Source organism: Pongo abelii, chromosome 19 (assembly GCF_028885655.2).
Source record: "Pongo abelii isolate AG06213 chromosome 19, NHGRI_mPonAbe1-v2.0_pri, whole genome shotgun sequence".
In the NCBI taxonomy this organism is placed as follows: Eukaryota; Metazoa; Chordata; class Mammalia; order Primates; family Hominidae; genus Pongo; species Pongo abelii.
The window spans coordinates 91061372-91078636 of record NC_072004.2 but is presented as its reverse complement, the minus strand read 5'-3'; the positions used below and the strand labels follow the sequence as shown (position 1 = coordinate 91078636).

The 17265-nt window shown below is 49.8% G+C and overlaps 2 protein-coding genes across 5 annotated transcripts in view; one reads left to right on the top strand and one right to left on the bottom strand.

The window, feature by feature from the left end:
• Positions 1-17265, top strand: part of RECQL5 (RecQ like helicase 5) — a gene marked incomplete at its 5' end in the record, with an annotated part of 40409 nt that overhangs the window by 7312 nt on the left and 15832 nt on the right. Inside the window, 2 exon segments of the mRNA NM_001133179.1 lie at positions 1399-1561; positions 8548-8627. Of these exon segments, the coding sequence (NP_001126651.1) occupies positions 1399-1561; positions 8548-8627 (243 nt within the window).
• On the bottom strand, positions 1004-15860 carry SMIM6 (small integral membrane protein 6). Of its 4 annotated transcripts, XR_008515695.2 has the most exons (4): positions 13151-15860; positions 11667-11785; positions 5388-5549; positions 1005-1676 (listed from the first exon to the last, which is right to left on the bottom strand). XR_008515695.2 is itself a non-coding variant. In XM_002827840.5 (2 exons), the coding sequence occupies exon 2, from the start codon at positions 12567-12569 to the stop codon at positions 12384-12386; it is 186 nt and encodes a 61-aa protein (XP_002827886.1). In that variant the 5' UTR covers positions 12570-12575; positions 13151-14055; the 3' UTR covers positions 11972-12383. The 4 variants fall into 4 exon arrangements, 1 of the variants encoding a protein (XP_002827886.1); XR_008515694.2 differs by lacking the exon at positions 11667-11785 and having other exon boundaries at positions 1004-1676; XR_008515692.2 differs by lacking the exons at positions 1005-1676; positions 5388-5549; positions 11667-11785 and adding an exon at positions 11972-12575 and having other exon boundaries at positions 13151-13282; positions 13566-14051.

Here is a 17265-nt window from a genome sequence, read left to right as displayed (position 1 = left end):
TTCAAGAGGCATTTTGGGCTACAGCCTGAAGCCCTTTGGTCTGATTAACACCGAATAATAATACCTTGTATGATTTACAGAGCATGTTTGCATACATGGTCTTGGTGAACCTCACAGTGACCCTGAGTTAGGGACGAAATTTTATAGTGCACTACATTTGAAAGAACACCGACTTTAGAATCAGAGTTCGAACCCTGGGTCTGCAGCCAGGTGTAGCGGTTCACACCTATAATTCCAGCACTTTGGGAGGACTAGATGGGAGGATTGCTTGAGCCCAGGAGTTCGAGACCAGCCTGGGCAACATAGCAAGACTCCATCTCTATAAAATTAAAAATTAGCCAGGTATAGTGTCATGTGCCTGTAGTCCTGGATACTTGGGAAGCTGAGGTGGAAGGATCGCTTGAGGCCGGGGGTTGAGGCTGCAATGAGCTACGATTGTGCCACTGTACTCTAGCCTGTGCAACAGAGCAAGACCCTGTCTTGAAAAATAAAAAACAAGGCCAGGCACAGTGGCTTATGCCTGTAATCCTAGCACTTTGGGAGGCTGAGGCAGGCGGATCATGAGGTCAACAGATTGAGACCATCCTGGCCAACATGGTGAAACCCCGTCTCTACTAAAAATACAAAAATTAGCTGGGCATGGTGGCACCCACCTGTAGTCCCAGCTACTCAGGAGGCTGAGGCAGGAGAATTGCTTGAACCCGGGAGATGGAGGTTGCAGTGAGCTGAGATCGTGCCACTGCACTCCAACCTGGTGACAGAGCAAGACTCCATCTAAAAATAAAATAAAATAGAAAACAAAAAGCAAAATAAATAAAACGAATCCTGGGTCTGTGGTATCTTGTTAAGAGCCAGTTTTGAAGGCAGACACCCCTAGGCCCAAATTCTAGCTCTGCTGACCCTTTACTGTATAACCTTGTACAAATTTACCTTTCTGAATCTCATATTCTGGAGAATGGCCTACCTCACATGATGGTGACTAACAATTAAATGAGACATATATAAACTGGCTCATAGTAGGTATTTAATAAATATTATTCCTTTCCCTCTCCAAAGAAGTTATAAATAACTTATTCAAATTTGCATAGCTCATAAGTGGCAGAGCCTCATTTTGTTTCTTTAGGTCCAGTATTTTTTCCACTGGGCCCTGACTGAGTTTTTTGGTCCCCCATATGCGCTGGATTTGCCCCCCCTTAACTCCTGCTGTGGCCTCTAAGCTGGGCTGCTTCTAGAAGGGAGACGTGCTGATGGGCTGCAGGTGTCTTATATTCTAACTCTGGGACTATCCCTCTGCCTCCCTATCTGCTGGCCTCCCTGCTCTCCTAGTCATGATTACTCCTCCAAAGGACACTCAGCTTCTCCACCATCTCATGCTGCTTGTCTCTTTGGATCCTACAGGTTTGTCGCCCATTGGAATATTGCCAAGTCTATGGCTGGGTACTACCAGGAGTCTGGCCGGGCTGGCAGGGATGGGAAGCCTTCCTGGTGCCGTCTCTATTACTCCAGGAATGACCGGGACCAAGTCAGCTTCCTGATCAGGAAGGAAGTAGCAAAACTCCAGGTAAGACCTGGGCAGTAGAAGGTCTTTCAGTCTGACCCACCACTCTCCAGTTTTGTGAAGCTGATTTCTGAACTCTGATGATGCTTGATGTAAGCTAGAGGAGGCTGCTCCCAACCTGTAAGTATAGCAAAGGGAAATGGCGTCTTGGTTAGGTAGGCAGCTTACAACAAGCTAGGTTAGACTTTTTCTTTCTAAATATTTAAATATTTAAAGTATCTTAATACTGGCTTTTTTTTTTTTCTTTTTTTGAGACAAAGTCTCACTCCGTCGCTCAGGCTGGAGTACAATGGCATGATCTCGGCTCACTGCAACCTCCGCCTCCCGGGTTCAAGCGATTCTCCTGCCTCAGCCTCCTGAGTAACTGGGATTACAGTCGCGCGCCACCATGCCCAGCTAATTCTTGTGTTTTTAGTAGAGACAGGGTTTCACCATGTTGGCCAGGATGGTCTCGATCTCATGACCTCGTGATCCGCCTGCCTCAGCCTCCGAAAGTGTTGGGGTTACAAGCATGAGCCACTGCACCCACCCTTTTTTTTTTTTTTTTTTTTAAGAGACAAGGTCTCTCACTGTCGCCCAGGCTAAAGTGCAGTAGCATAGTCATGGTTCACAGCAGCCTCTAACTCCTGGCCATAAATAATCTTCCCACCTTGAGTAGCTGGGACCACAGGTGTGCACCACCACGCCCGGCTAATTGTTTTTTCAGTTTTTGGCAGAGATGGGGTTTCACTATGGTGCCCAGACTGGTCTCATAACTCCTGAGCTCAAGTAATCCTCCTGCCTCAAACTCCCAAACTACTGAGATTACAGGTGTGAGCTACTGCACCTGGCCTTAATATTGTCTTTTGTGTACATGTTATTTTATGTGGTCAAGATCAGTACTGCCTTATTTCTTTTGTTAAAGAGATGGGGTCTCACTACGTTGCTCAGGCTCAAGTGCAGTGGCGATTCACAGGCGTAATCATAGCACAGTATACCCTCGAACTCCTGGGCTCAAGTGATCCTCCTGCCTCTGCCTCTCAAGTCGCTTGGACCAGAGGCATGTGCCACTGCACCTGGCTTAATCTTCCCTTGTTTTTTGTTTGTTTGTTTTGTAGAGACGAGGTCTTGTTATGTTACCCAGGCTGGTCTCAAACTCCTGAGCTCAAGTGAGTCTCCCACCTCGGGCTCCCAGAGTGCTGGGATTACAGGCGTGAGCCACCATGTCCAGCCTACAAGTACTTATTTCTAATCTCTGCCAAAATGACAATAAAGGGGCCGGGCGCGATGGCTTACGCCTGTAATCCCAGCACTTTGGGAGGCCGAGGCGGGTGGATCACGAGGTCAGGAGATCGAGACCCTCCTGGCTAACACGGTGAAACCCCGTCTCTACTAAAAATACAAAAAATTAGCCGGGCGTGGTGGTGGGCACCTGTAGTCCCAGCTACTCGGGAGGTTGGGGCAGGAGAATGGCGTGAACCCGGGAGGTGGAGCTTGCAGTGAGCCAAGATTGCACCTCTGCACTCCAGCCTGGGGGACAGAGCGAGACCCTGTCTCAAAAAAAAAAAAAAAAAAAAAAAAAGACAATAAAAGGATAAATATACATAAATTCGCAAGGATAATGAAAGTAGGAGAGAAGACAACAGCAAGTAGAAATGACAACACATTGTGCCTAGAAACACAAAAACCCTACTAGAAATCTACTCAAATTCGTAAGAAAACCTGGCAAACTGGCTGAATATAAGAGAAATAGTTTAAAGATCAGTAGCTTTTCTCTAGTCAGATGAGAGCCAAGGAAAAAAAAAATCAGTAGCTTTTCTCCACATTACCATAAATACCTAGAAATAGAAACAAAAAAAAAACTTAATTTGCAACAATAAAACTTACAAAATACCTAGGAATAAGTATTACAAGCTGTTAACAAGAGTTTTTTTCAAAAAGCTCCCCAGTAGGCTGGGTGCGATGGCTCACGCCTGTAATCCAGCACTTTGGGAGGCTGAGGCGGGCAGATCACCTGAGGTCGGGAGTTTGAGACCAGCCTGACCAACATGGAGAAACCCTGTCTCTACTAAAAAAATGCAAAATTAGCCAGGTGTGGTGGCGCATGCCTGTAATCCCAGCTACTCGGGAGAGGCTGAAGCAGGAGAATGACTTGAACCCACGAGGTGGAGGTTGTGGTGAGCCGAGATCGCTCCATTGCATTCCAGCCTGGGCAACAAGAGTGAAACTCAGTCTCAAAATAAACCAAAAAAAGCTCCCTAGTTGCTTTGAATATGTGGCCAGGGTTGACAACCACTGATTTAGATGAAGAAAACTAATATCTCATCAAGAGAAAACAAGCTCTGGGGCCAGGAGCAGTGGCTCTTGCCTGTAATCCCAGCGCTTTGGGAGGCCAAGGCAGGCAGATCACCTGATGTTAGTAGTTCAAGACCCTCCGGCCCAACATAGTGAAGCCCGTCTCTACCAAAAAAATACAAAAATTAGCCAAGCATGGTGGCGCACACCTGTAGTTCCAGCTACTGGGGAGGCTGAGGTGGGAGAATCACTTGAACCTAGGAGGTTGAGGTTGCAGTAAGCTGAGATCGCGCCACCACACTCCAGCCTGGGCGACAAAGTGAGACCCTGTCTCAAAATAAAAATAAAATAAAATTTAAAAAGGCCAGGCGCGGTGGCTCACGCCTGTAATCCCAGCACTTTGGGAGGCCAAGGTGGGCGGATCACGAGGTCAGGAGATCGAGACCATCCTGGCTAACACGGTGAAACCCCATCTCTGCTAAAAATACAAAAATATTAGCTGGGCGTCATGGCAGGCACGTGTAGTCCCAGCTACTCGGGAGGCTGAGGCAGGAGAATGGCATGAACCCGGAAGGCGGAGCTTGCAGTGAGCCCAGATTGCACCGCTGCACTCCAGCCTGGGTGATAGAGCAAGACTCTGTCTCAAAAAAAAAAAAAAAGGGCGGGCGCAGGGGCTCACGCTTGTAATCCCAGCACTGTGGATAACTTGAGGCCAGTAGTTCGAGACCAGCCGGCCAACATGGTGAAACCCCGTCTCTACTAAAAATACAAAAATTAGCCGGGCATGGTGGCGGGCTCCTGTAATCCTAGTTACTCGGGAGGCTGAGGTAGGAAAATCGCTTGAACAAAGGATATGAAAAGCAAATAATATGAAAAGAAAGTTCCCAGAAAAATTTATCAAATGACATGTTTAAAAATGTTAGGCTGGGTGAGGTGGCTCATGCTTGTAATCCCAACACTTTGGGAGAATGACATGGGAGGATCTCTTGAGGCCAGGAGTTTGAGTAGCTTGGGCAATGTAACAAGACTTTATCTCTACAAAATATTTAAAAATTAGCTGGGTGTGGTGGTATGCACCTGTAGTTCCAGCTACGCAAGAGGCTGAGGTGGGAGGATCACTTGAGTCCAGGAGGTCAAGGCTGCAGTGAGCTGAAATCGTACCATTGCACTCCAACCTGGGTAACAGAGTGAGACCCTGTTTCAAAAACTAATAATAATTAAAAAAATTAGCTGAGCATGGTGATGTGCGCCTGTAGTTCTAGCTACTCAGGATGCTGAGCCGGGAGGATTGCTTGAGCCTAGGAATTCAAGGCTGCAGTGAGTTATGATCATGCCACTGCACTCCAGACTGGGTGACAGAGCAAGACTCTGTCTCCAAAAAAATAAACAAATAAAAATTCAATGCTGTATGTGGAAACTTGAAGGAAAAAACAGATATCTTCAGATACAAAGGTTTCAAAAACTTTCCCCTAGTATGTCATGTCTCAGAAGCTATTAAAGGATGTTCTCCATTGTAGAGAAGCAGTAAACCTAGAAAGCAAAGATGGAGACTTACCCAGGAGTAAGTCAGTCTTGGCACAGGACAATATTGGAGGGTAGTCCGGAAAGACAGCTGTGTTCCAGGCCTAGGGAAAACCGGTCCAGATTGCACTACGGGGCAGAAGACTCCAGGAAGGAAGGTTCCAAACATCAAAGTGGAAGCTGGCATCTCTGGCTCCTATCAAAATGAATTGTTCATTATGTTAGGACAGTTAGGGGTGAATTAATAACATACTGAAATCTAAGTAAATGGAGAAAAACAAAGCTATGAATTTCAGGGGAAACACAGTTACACAAGAAAGGAAATGTGATCACGGGAAATATAAAAATGCGATCACTCGGTTTAGCTGTGAACTCTGTTGACATAGTCATAATAAGGAAAATATGGATTTAATCAGAAATTGTGTTGTAAACATATTGGGAAGTTGGGGGTACAGAATCTGTGTGTATTTGTGTGTATTGGTGGGGATGAGTTACCTGCCCAAAGCAGAAACTCAGACTCAATAGATGATGTCTCAGATATCAGTGTCTGGTTTTTGTTTTTTTGGGTTTTTGTTTTGTTTTGTTTTTCAGACAGTCTTTGTCGTCCAGGCTGGAGTGCAGTGGCGCAGTCTGGGCTCACTGCATTCTCCACCTCCCAGGTTCAAGCAATTCTCATGCCTCAGCCCCCCAAGTAGCTGGGATTACAGGCGCCCGTCACCACGCCTGGCTAATTTTTGTATTTTTAGTAGAGACAGGTTTCACCACGTTGGCCAGGCTGGTCTCGAACTCCTGACCTCAAGTGATCCACCTACCTCAGCCTCCCAAAGTTCTGGGATTACAGCCATGAGCCACCATGCCCGGGCTCTTTTTTTCCTTTTCTGTATTAAATAATTCACAGTATTTTAAAAGGATATGTTGGCAAATAGACATGTACACAAAAAAGGCCGCTGATGAATAATCACATCACTCACAAATGCTCAGTGTTCTGCTAGTTGATTCAGCCACAAGTCCATAGACAGTCTTATAACAGAGTGAAGCCAGGAATGGTCTCTGAGCAGAGCTGCACCAGAGCTTCAGTCACTAAGAGAGGAATTACCTCCAGGAATGGGCAAGGAAGGAAGTTGGCTGCCATCTTTAGCGTTCCACTGCCCTGACCAAGGTATGGTGCCCATTCCTTACCTAATAGTGGTTCCTGGCCCAAGGTGAGACTGTCCTTTCAGTTGGATAAGGGTGCAGAGGTCTTCCTGGTGGGAAGGCCAGGAGCTGTTGCTCAGCTGGGGGGACCACCTGCTGTTGCCCTACTCCCCTCTAGTGGGAGCCAAAGGGAAGGCTGGCTGATGAGTGTCTGCGGATTGAGGATGTGGCAGGGACCGGTGCCCCCACCTCCCTCCGCCCCACCGCCAAAGATGGGACTCTGCCTGCTGTGTGCCTGTCACCAGCCACCAGCAGTCATGCCTTGGGTTTCCCAGGTGGAGAGGTGGCAGGCAACATTTTAAAAAGAAAACAGGAAACTATATTGTGTTGGGGGAGGCAGGAGTGGAGATGAGAAAACAGTTTGGATTTTGTGAGAGGGGCTTTGGGGGAGTTTGGTAGTTGTTGGTAACTTAAGTGCTTTTTCTTCCTTTTAAGTTAGTTGCAGGCTTTGGCTTGGAAAGCCCCAGGGAAATGGGGTGGGGGACAGAAACCTGAGGCTCTTGCCCCTTTATCTGCCTTCACAGTACCATCTCCTTCCCCCAGCTTTACCCTGCGCCCAGGAGCCAGGCCTCAGCTCTTCCTGCTATCCACTCCCCATAAGCCACTCCTCTGATATTAGTCCATAGCCAAAGGAGCTGTGGGTCCAGGCCTGGTGACCAGCCCAGCTCAGCCCACTCATTCAGGGTGCTCCCTACCTGCAGGCAGGAGGCAACACCCTGTCTGCTACCATTAGCACCTTCCAGAGCCCACCTCCTCTGCCCAGCCGTACCCTGCTCTGCCCCATCTGGGATGCTGTGCTCAGGCATTAGCTGGCAGGGCTGCACCCAGCCTCCCTGGTAAGTAGAGACTCAGGAAACCTATGGCGTCCTCCTGTTTTCTGGTTGTGTGATCCAAGGGGTGCCCACTGGCCCCTTGGATGCCAACAGAAGGACTTGGGAATCTTGCTCTCCTGGTGTAGCTGGCAGCTGCCCACCCCCACCCCACGTGGGTTTCTGAGTCGGCAGGTCAAGCATTATTTTATTTTATTTTTTTATTTTATTTGAGATGGAGTCTCGCTCTGTTGCCCAGGCTGGAGTGCAGTGCCACGATCTCAGCTCACTGCAGCCTCTGCCTCCCGGGTTCAAGTGATTCTCCTGCCTCAGCCTCCTGAGTACCTGAGATCACAGACGTGCGCCACCATGCCTCGCTAATTTTTGTATTTTTAGTAGAGATGGAGTTTCACCATGTTGGCAAGGCCGGTCTCGAACTCTTGACCCCAGGTGATCCACCCGCCTCAGTCTCCCAAAGTGCTGGGATTACAGGTTTTAAATTGTATTTTAAATTCATGTTTTAAGCTTATCAAGAAGAGTCACAACATTTTAATATATCTCCCTCCAATATACACAGAAGTATATGTGTTCATATATGTTAAGTTCAGAACATTTGTGTGTGTATTTACTATTATTAAGATAGGTGATATTATATAGTGCTTCCTAAACGCCAGTCTGTGGGCCCTTTGCATGAGAACCTCCTGAGAAGCTTTTCGGAAACCCTCAAAAGCTCATCCCAGAAAATTCAGTTCAGTAGTCTGGGGGTTATGATATATAGTCAGGTTTGGGGACACTTTTGTAAATGGCTTTATTACTGTCATTTAATATTTTTCTCCCTTGTTACTTTTTTTTGTTTTTGAGACGGAGTGCAGTGGCGTGATCTCAGCTCACTGAAACCTCCACTTCCTGGGTTCAAACGATTCTCTTGCCTCAGCCTCCCAAGTAGCTGGGACTACAAGCATGCGCTGCCACACTTGGCTAATTTTTTTGTATTTTTAGTAGAGACAGGGTTTCACCATGTTGGTCAGGCTGGTCTCGAGCTCCTGACCTCAAATGATCCTCCTGCCTCAGCCTCCCAAAGTGCTGGGATTACAGCCGTGAGCCACCGCACTCGGCCTCCTCATTACTTTTTGTGGCTCTAAGGTAGTCCAATTCTATAAGACTTGCTAAGTGGTCATTTTCTGTCCCCAGGAAAAGAGAGGGAACAAAGCATCTGATAAAGCCACTGTCATGGCCTTCGATGCCCTGGTGACCTTCTGTGAAGAACTGGGGTAAGTGACTTATTTTGTATGTGGAGCAAAGTGTCAGTGAGATCATTTACTTCCCTGGCACGCCCTAGTTAAGCAGGTGACATAAGACAGCCCGTAGGCTACCAAGGGACACCTGCCTGCAAAGGCCGTTGTGTTGGGCAGCGTGGAAGTCAGGACTTTGCTCTTCTCTATCGGAGGCCCCAGGATCTCTGGCAGTGTGGGGATTTGCTCAGTATTCTGAGTGGTATCCTTCCCTCCACTCCACCCTCTTCTGGGATGGCTGGCCCCACAAGCCACTCAGTTCCAAGGGATGTGACCAGCTCTGAGCCGTCGGCTTTGTGGTCATCATGTGCCACCGAGCTGGGACTTCTGGCATCACTTGAGTAGTCCTTATCCTTATCCAGGACCCACACAGAAGCCTCTGGCCCCGCTTACCTCAGGGAGTCATGTACTTCAAACCCACGCATCTGTTTTACCTGTATCTGCAGGCGATGGGGCAGGGGCCACGGAAAGAGTCTGAGGGCTGCTTGGTGTAGTCAGGTTGTGTCCAGGCATGTGGAGCTGTGAGTGCCTGCGTGGGAGACACCCAGGAGGAGTTTTTACATTTTGGTCTAAAAAGCTCTTGGATTCATCTCATCTCATGGAGTGATCCTGTCGGGGGATGATGCTGACGTGATTGCTTCAGGCTTAGAGGTGAATAAATCGAGGTGAGGTCACAGTCACGAAGCTCATGGTAGACTGAGGCCACTAAACACCCGTCTCCTGATTTTCAGTGGCGTGCTCATTTTCATGCACCTGGGCCATCTTGGTTTTTGCAAGAAAAAAAGCAAGGAAATCAGAGAAGCTCTTCTTTGGGCTGTGTGTTTTTATTTCCACCTCCTCCTGTTCACTAGTGAGTCGGTGGCTTCTGGACTGAAGCTATTTTCTTCTCCAAACTGCCGTCTCTAATTTGGCCTCTGTGGCAAGACCACGCCCAGCAGAAGTGGTCGGCTGCAGTGCCAGGACCACCCTTGCCTGCAGCCGTTGCGACCAGAGCCCTTTTCAAGCACAATTAATATGGGAGTTGCTAAATTTGGCCTTCTTAGGCTTCTTGAGCAGAGCTCTCATTTCTGTTGAGTAATGAAAGGGCCAAGTGTTCCTGTTCATTGTGAGTCCTCTTTGCTGAAAAAAGCTCTGGGGCTGTCTGAGGCTCTGGAATGCTCTCTGGAGGGTTAACTCTGCCTGTCCCCAGGGTCTGCTCAGCCTGCCAGGCAAGGGAACAGGTCCTCCCAAGGGCCTCTGCCTTCATTTCTCCTGTCACCTTCCGGGGAGCTGGGACTTCTTAGTGCATCAGTGGCCTGGTTGCCAGGGGCTGGGGTCCAGGCATCTGTGGACCCAAGGAGTCCAGGTGACAGTGTCGCGCTGCCTCTTGAGCAGCCTTGTACCTGTCTCCTTTGCTACATGTGATGATTCTGAAATCCAGGCAGCAGGCTGGAATAAACACTGCTGGTATGTCTGTATTGGCTACTGTTCTTTGAATAAGTGAATGTTTCTTTATGGCATAACTGGCATGTAGCACAAAGAAAAAGCCCCTTCTCCACCAGATATTTGCTCCCTAAGAATAGTTCTCATTGGAAGCTAAGGTTGAAGCAGCCTCCCACCAGCGATCCCTTGGGGCGGGCACCTGGCAGTGAGGGACAGAGCTAGTGGGGTGGGCTCAGCAGAAGTGAGTACATTTCTGCGAAGGAAGCTGTAGGTTTCCTGTCTGTTTGTTGTGGGGTCTGAGGCACATGGGAGTGGGACCAGCAGAAAAGATACTCAGGTCAGTTAACTAATGAGGCAGGGCTGTGGCAGCCAGCGGTTTTCCTCTCTTCTCTGTCTGTAGCTACTTTCTCTGGGCTACAGCCTTGAAAAAGCAGTGTTTGATTATTCATGACAATGAGTGTCTTTTAGTGTCATAGGGAACAGTTATTAGATTTGAAGCAACCTCCAGCTTGAGGCCTCGGCATTTTGAGATGGAAGAGCAGCCTTGTGTTTAGACCTGGATTGAATTGGGCCCTGTTCTTTCCTGGGATCTTGGGGCTGGGGGTGCCCAACAGCCCGGCATCTTCTTGTTTATCTGTATGTTTACTCATTCATTCATTTATTCAGCTGACAAATATTGACTGATGCCAGCTCTGTGCCGGGCACATTGGACATGGGGGATACACTAGTGGGCAGAAGCAGCCCTGTCCCCTGCTTTATGGTGCTTGGTCCGGTGGGGAAGAGCACTGCAGATAGTCACAGTGGGCAGAAACAGCCCTGTCCCCTGCTTTATGGTGCTTGGTCCGGTGGAGAAGAGAGCACTGCAGATAGTCACAGGAGAGACATATAAGTCCCAGAGCCGGCCGTGGTGGCTCACACCTGTTATACCAGCACTTTGGGAGGCTGAAGTGGGAGGATCACTTGAGCCTGGGAGTTCAAGACCAGCCTGGGCAACATGGCGAGACCCTGTCTCTACTAAAAATACAAAAAAAAAAGCACAATTAGCCAGGCATGGTGGCACATGCCTGTAGTCCCAGCTCCTCAGGAGGCTGAGATGGGAGGATCATGTGAACTCCGAAGTCGAATCTGCAGTGAGCCGAGATTGTGCCACTGCACTCCAGCCTGGGTGATGGGAGTGAGACCCCATCTCAAAAAAAAGGCCGGGCGCTATGGCTCATGTGTGTAATCCCAGCACTTTGGGAGGCCGAGGCGGGCGGATCACAAGGTCAGGAGATCAAGACCATCCTGGCTAACATGGTGAAACCCGTCTCTACTAAAAATACAAAAAAATTAGCTGGGCATGGTGGCGGGCGCCTGTAGTCCCAGCTACTCGGGAGGCTGAGGCAGGAGAATGGCGTGAACCCGGGAGGCGGAGGTTGCAGTGAGCCGAAATCGCGCCACTGCACTCCAGCCTGGGCAACAGAGCGAGACTCCGTTTCAAAAACAAAGAAACAACAACAACAACAACTAAAAAGACATATAAGTCCTGTAAATGGTATTTCGAGAGTATAAAACAGGGGGCCTTACCCTAATCCTCAAGGGTTAGGGAAGATTTACCTGAGGGAGTCAGGTTCAGACTGAGATACAAAGGATGAGGAAGGACTAACTAGGCCATGGAGTAAAGCGTGGTGTGAGGGAGAGCATCCCAGTAAATGAGAATAGCATGTGCAAAGGCCCTGTGGTGGGAGAGAACACGGCATATTCAAGAACTGAAAGACACGCTGAGAACCCAGGGGCAGGGCGGGGTGGGGTGGACGAGATAGCTGGAGATAGGCAGGCCAGACCGTGCAGGCCCCGGTGAGGCTTTGTTCGGGAAGCTTGCTCTGGTAGCTCTATCTGGATTAAAAATGAGCTCTCACAAGTTAGCAGATTTGAAAAGGAATTTTTACTTCATTTGGTTGTATCTTTCTCTGTCAAGGATTTGTGAAATTGCTGGCTGGGCCTGTGAGCCTGTTAGAGAACCTTGTTAGCCATCGCTCCTTCCACCTGAGGCAGTGGAGCCGTCCTCTCCATGTGCTTTTAGGGTTCTGGTTGGGGAACCCTAAAAACAATAGGGTCAAGGAGGCAGAATTGGTCTCAGACCAGCCTCCCCATCTTACTAGTCTGACCAACCCTAAGCCAGATACAGTATTTTACTAGACTTTTTCCTGGTGGGAAAGGAAGACACCAGGGCTTGGCCCCTGAGCCAGAGGGAACCACGGAGGGGCCCACCACCAGAATGGGGGCAGGTCAGCTCGCCTCCCCTGCTGCCGTCTCAGTCCCCAGGAAGTCAGGTCACTCTTCACCCGCTTCATACTGAGTGTTTTCTGTGGAAGTGAGTAAACCAAACACGATGGCAAATAAGATGAGAAGCAGGACAGCAGTGATGAATAAGATAATCACTGCCAGGCCCCCCTGGTCCCAGGGGTTCTGCCAGAAGGCATCATTCCAGATTGTCTCTTTGAATACCAGTTGGTCCATGAGAATCTGGAAAAGAGGGACAGAGGACCTGAGTGCAGGCAGCCCGCCCAGGCCCTGTCCCAGGTGCTATGCTCTGCCCGCTGACTCCAGCCTCTGTAGCAGCCTCTGTGAGCAGCTGGCCCGCCCGGCAGCCGGGGACATGAAAGGGCTAGAGTCTTTGTGCTGGATGCCTGCAGCCAGCAAATGGCATTTCCCCCGCTCTAGATACAGGAGCCAGGACTGGCGCAAGGAGTGGGGCCCTGGATTCTTCCTGGGGGCTGCCCCTGGATTCTCCAGTCCTTCTTTCCTGAGTAGCAAGTGTGAACAAGGACTCTCTCTCATCCCTGAGACCTACTTGGCTAGAATCTAAAAAGCATCACGATAGAGCCTCCCTGTTTTTCCTGCCCCAGCTGCCGAACATTTGGGAGGCATTTGAGAGAGTGTATAGGAGCCGAGGAGGGGCCAACTCCAGCTGAGGCCTCGGTAGCCTCCTTGGAGCAGCCAAGAACTTACGAATCTTCTAGAAGCGGAGCTCCTTATCACAGACTGCAAGCCCATAGCCAGGTGAGGGCAGCCCAGGTGGAGAAGGAGGGAGGCATTACCTGATTCTGCTGGTAGCTGTTCTGGGTCCTACAAGGGCAGTTCAGGGTGGTCCTTCAGGCTCACACTTTGTGGAGGGCTGAGCTGAAGAGGCCGCCAGGTGACCAGAGCTGCACCCTGACTCAAAGAAGCAACTGTTGAGAGGAAAAGGCGTGAGCGTGGCCAAGCGGCCCTGACCAGACCTTAGTTGCTGTCACCAAACAAACAAAGGTGGGCTAGGGCTGGTTGCCTGGCAACCACGGCTCCTTTTCTGCCTTTCACGTTCCCCCTTCAGCTCCTTTCTGCCATTGTGTGATGTCATTTTGGGGGTGCTCAGGGCACGTGTTCATGAGTCCCTCCTGAGAGAAGTCAGACTTGGGGTGTACGGGGAAGAGACTGGACCGAGGGCCTTTGCCCCAGGCCATCAGGCCACCTCACCTGTGGCTGGGCTGGGCTGTCCTTTGTCTGGATGATGTGTGGGCTGCGGACCTGCCCTGAGCTCAGGAAGCCCTGGGGCTGGGGCTGGGACTGGGGTGGGGCTCACTTCCTGTGTTGTGGGGTGAATGATTAACTGCAGCCCTGGCTGGCGCCTGGTGCCTCCTGGAACTGTTTCTGGGGGAAGTGTTGCTCCCCGCTGAGGCTTCCCATTGGTGCCTTTGTCTGTTGGGCACGGCCTCAGCAACATTGTGTGGTTGGTTTCTGCCCACTGGCACAATAGGGAAGCTGGGAAGAGGGGATCAAGCCTGTGCCCTGGTGCTTGAAACCTAGTGGCCACCATTTACTCCTTTAAAAGCTAGGATGTGAGGGCCCGCTGTGGCCAGGAACCATGCCAGGCACCGTGTGTCCAGTTGTGAGATCAGAGAGGCGGGCCCTGCCCTCCCAGGGCTTCCCTTCTAGCCCTCGGGTGCTTATCCCAGCTGGTAAAGATCTGGGAGCTTTGAGAAATGCCCAGGCCCCACCTGGTACCACTTACATCAGTCTCTGGGGTTGCCAGGATGTCGTATTGTTTACACATCCCCAGGTGATTCTCCCCAGGTGTGGCCAGGGTTGGATTACAGATGGAGGCAGATTTAGGACAGTCGTTCTTAACTATCATGGGCGTCGCTGACCCGGGTTACCTGATGTTTTCCGTTTCCTTGTGTGAAACTTACTGACTAAGGTCCTTGGCATGCTGAATGCTCACAGCAGTGGGCAAGTCTCTAGCTCACCCTTTGCGTGCAGCTCCGTCAGTTAAGTCAGATGCTTATCAAGAGTCAGGTGTTGGTTCCCAAACCTGTTCATGGCAGTTGTACTTGTAATTACATAATTGAATTTAACATCCCGGGAACCAATGAAGCAACAATAATAGCTGAAACCCCAATTTTACATGTGGGGAACGGGCACAGAGAGGTTAAATAACTTAGCCAATGTCATCAGCTACTAAGTAACTGAGTTGGAGTTTGAATCCAGCAGCACACAGTCTGAGCTCTGAAGCACTTGTGCTGCACCTCAGAGCGAGTGGTGAAAGAAATTCTTTCTAGAAATACCTACTGACCACTTTGGGATGACTTTGGAATCACTCAGATAATGTTCCTGTTGAAAAAGATGCAGACATGATAACTAAACATCAGGGACATTTTCTAAAAACCCAGGAGGTTTTCACACCCAGATTCCTTTGCCTTTAAGTTCCAATGACTTTAAGTTTTTGTTCTGCTTTAAAGAAACCAAAACTAGAAAATAACAATACAGGAGCTCTGGTTGGCAAGCCCACACTCAGAGAAAAGGCCAGGAAGGCCAGCCAAGGAATAGTTATATGTTTCCATTTAATGTGAGATATGTAAAAAAGTAATAGATGTGTAGAGAACTTAGGTGTTCTTTAACAAAAGTTGCTTTGACCAGCTCTTTCAATTAACTGCCGGCCCCAATTGGATAATTTTTTTTTTTTTTTTTGAGGCAGAGTCTCACTCTGTAGCCCAGGCTGGAGTGCAGTGGTGTGATCTCGGCTCACTGCAACCTCTGTCTCCCGGGTTCAAGCGATTCTCCTGCCTCAGCCTCCTGAGTAGCTGGGATCACAGGCATGTGCCACCATGCCCGGTTGGGAGGAAACTTTTATATACTCTTTGCCAAGTTTTTCTAATGAGATTCTTGTATCCATGGCTTTATTGTCATTTTTTATTTTTATTTTATTTGTTTTTGAGACAGGGTCTTGCTCTGTCACTCAGGCTGGAGTGCAGTGGCACCGTCATGCCCCAGGCAGCCCTTCTGCCTCAACCTCCACAGGAGTAGCTGGGACCACAGGTGTATGCTACCACGCCTGGCTAATTTTTTTTTATATTTGTAGGGACAGGGTCTCCCCACGTTGCCCAAGCTGGTCTCAAACTCCCGAGCTCAAGGATCCTTGGCCTTCCAAAGTGCTGGGATTACATGCATGTGATATACTGTGCTGGTCTGTTGTTGTTTTTTGTTTGTTTGCTTGAGATGGACTCTCACTCTGTGGCTCAGGCTGGAGTGCAGTGGCGTGATCTCAGCTTACTGCAACCTCTGCCTCCTGGGTTCAAGCAATTCTCCTGCCTCAGCCTCCTGAGTAGCTGGGATTACAGGCGTGCGCCACCACACCCGGCTAATTTTTTTGTATTTTTAGGAGAGACAGGTTTCACCATGTTGGTCAGGCTGGTCTTGAACTCCTGACTTCAAATGATCTGCCTGCCTCAGCCTCCCAAAGTGCTGGGATTACAGGCAGGAGTCACCACGCCCATCCCTATTGTAGCTTTTAATCAGGCATGATGTACAGACAGTGCGGCACGCAGGTCTTCAGAGTAGAGTGCAGCCCTTTTGAGGAGCCGAGAGCAGCCTGCCCTGTGGCAGAAGCAGAGGGCACAGCTGGGGGTGGGCATGAAGAGGCTGGCGAGATGATTGTGGGGACCACTTAGGATGCTGCTGTCGTGACCACAGGTAAGCATTGATGGTGGCATGGTCCAGGATGGCACAGTGGCGGGAACAGAGAGGTGGTGGCCAAGTCAGACGTCCTCTAAACCTGAAACCAGCCTGATGGCCGCCCCTTCCATGGCCCCCGCCCGTCTTCAGGCTGCCCAGGTCTGCAGCATCTTTCTGTTTATTCTTTCCCATAGTGGGGCAACTGCTGCCACCTTTCCGTGCCCATCTTCCCCAGGGAAGACTGGCATGAGAGGCTGCCTCTTAAAGGAGTGGGCCAGGCTGCTGTCGGAGAGCAGGTCTGGTTTGTTCATCTCAGTGGGTTTGAAGCCTGTGAAGGAGTTGGCCCGACAGCCGGGCCTGGTGTGTGCCAGTTGGCCAAGGAGCGGGGAGGAGTGAGTCCTGTGAGGGCAGGGACCGAATCCTGTGCGGACTCAGCAGTTGTTCACCGCCTGCCCTAGAGCGGCCATTCGGCCTGTCTGTGCCCAGGGCTGTCTGTGGTTCCCACCTCTGCAGCTGGGCTGGGGAAGCAGAATATTTTCTAGCAAAGGGCCTCAGCCTCAGCGGCCCTGGAGCAGGGCTATTCTTATGCTGATGAAAACTGGCTTATGGAAAAGTCACCCAGGAATTGGGCTGCTTCCCTGTTGGCCATCTCCCAAACAGAAGGCTTCCAGGGACCCTCCAGCCATTGGTGCTGGGAATGAAAAATGTGGGGTTTCCTGTCCGTCCACTCCCCTGTGTTTTCCTTCTGGGAGGGGTACCTCATTGGGCACCACCCCAGCTCTTACCTGTTGGGTCCCACCCACTCCTGTGAAGGTTATTTTGAGACAGAGTTTGGGGTGTGGGTGTTTTGGGTGTAGGGTTGGTCGATGGAGGATAATGGATTAGAGCCTTATCTGTCCTGCAACCAGGAGGCCAAGTTCTGGGTCTCAGAGCCCTGGGTGTGGTAAGCAGAGGCTCTGGAGCCAGATAGGCTGGACTCAGGCAGGCCCTGCTCCTTGTCAGCATGGTTGAACGTAGACAAGTTACCTAACATCTCTGAGGCCCAGTTTCCTCATCTCTAAAATGGGGGTAACAGTGGTATCTTCAACATGGAGGTACTGTGATGAGTAATTGAGTTTATCTGCACCAAAACGCTGAAGACAATGCTGAGTATATGTAACTCCTCAGTAAATTTTAGCCATCTTCTTCATCATCATCATCATCATCATCATCATTCTGAATCCTG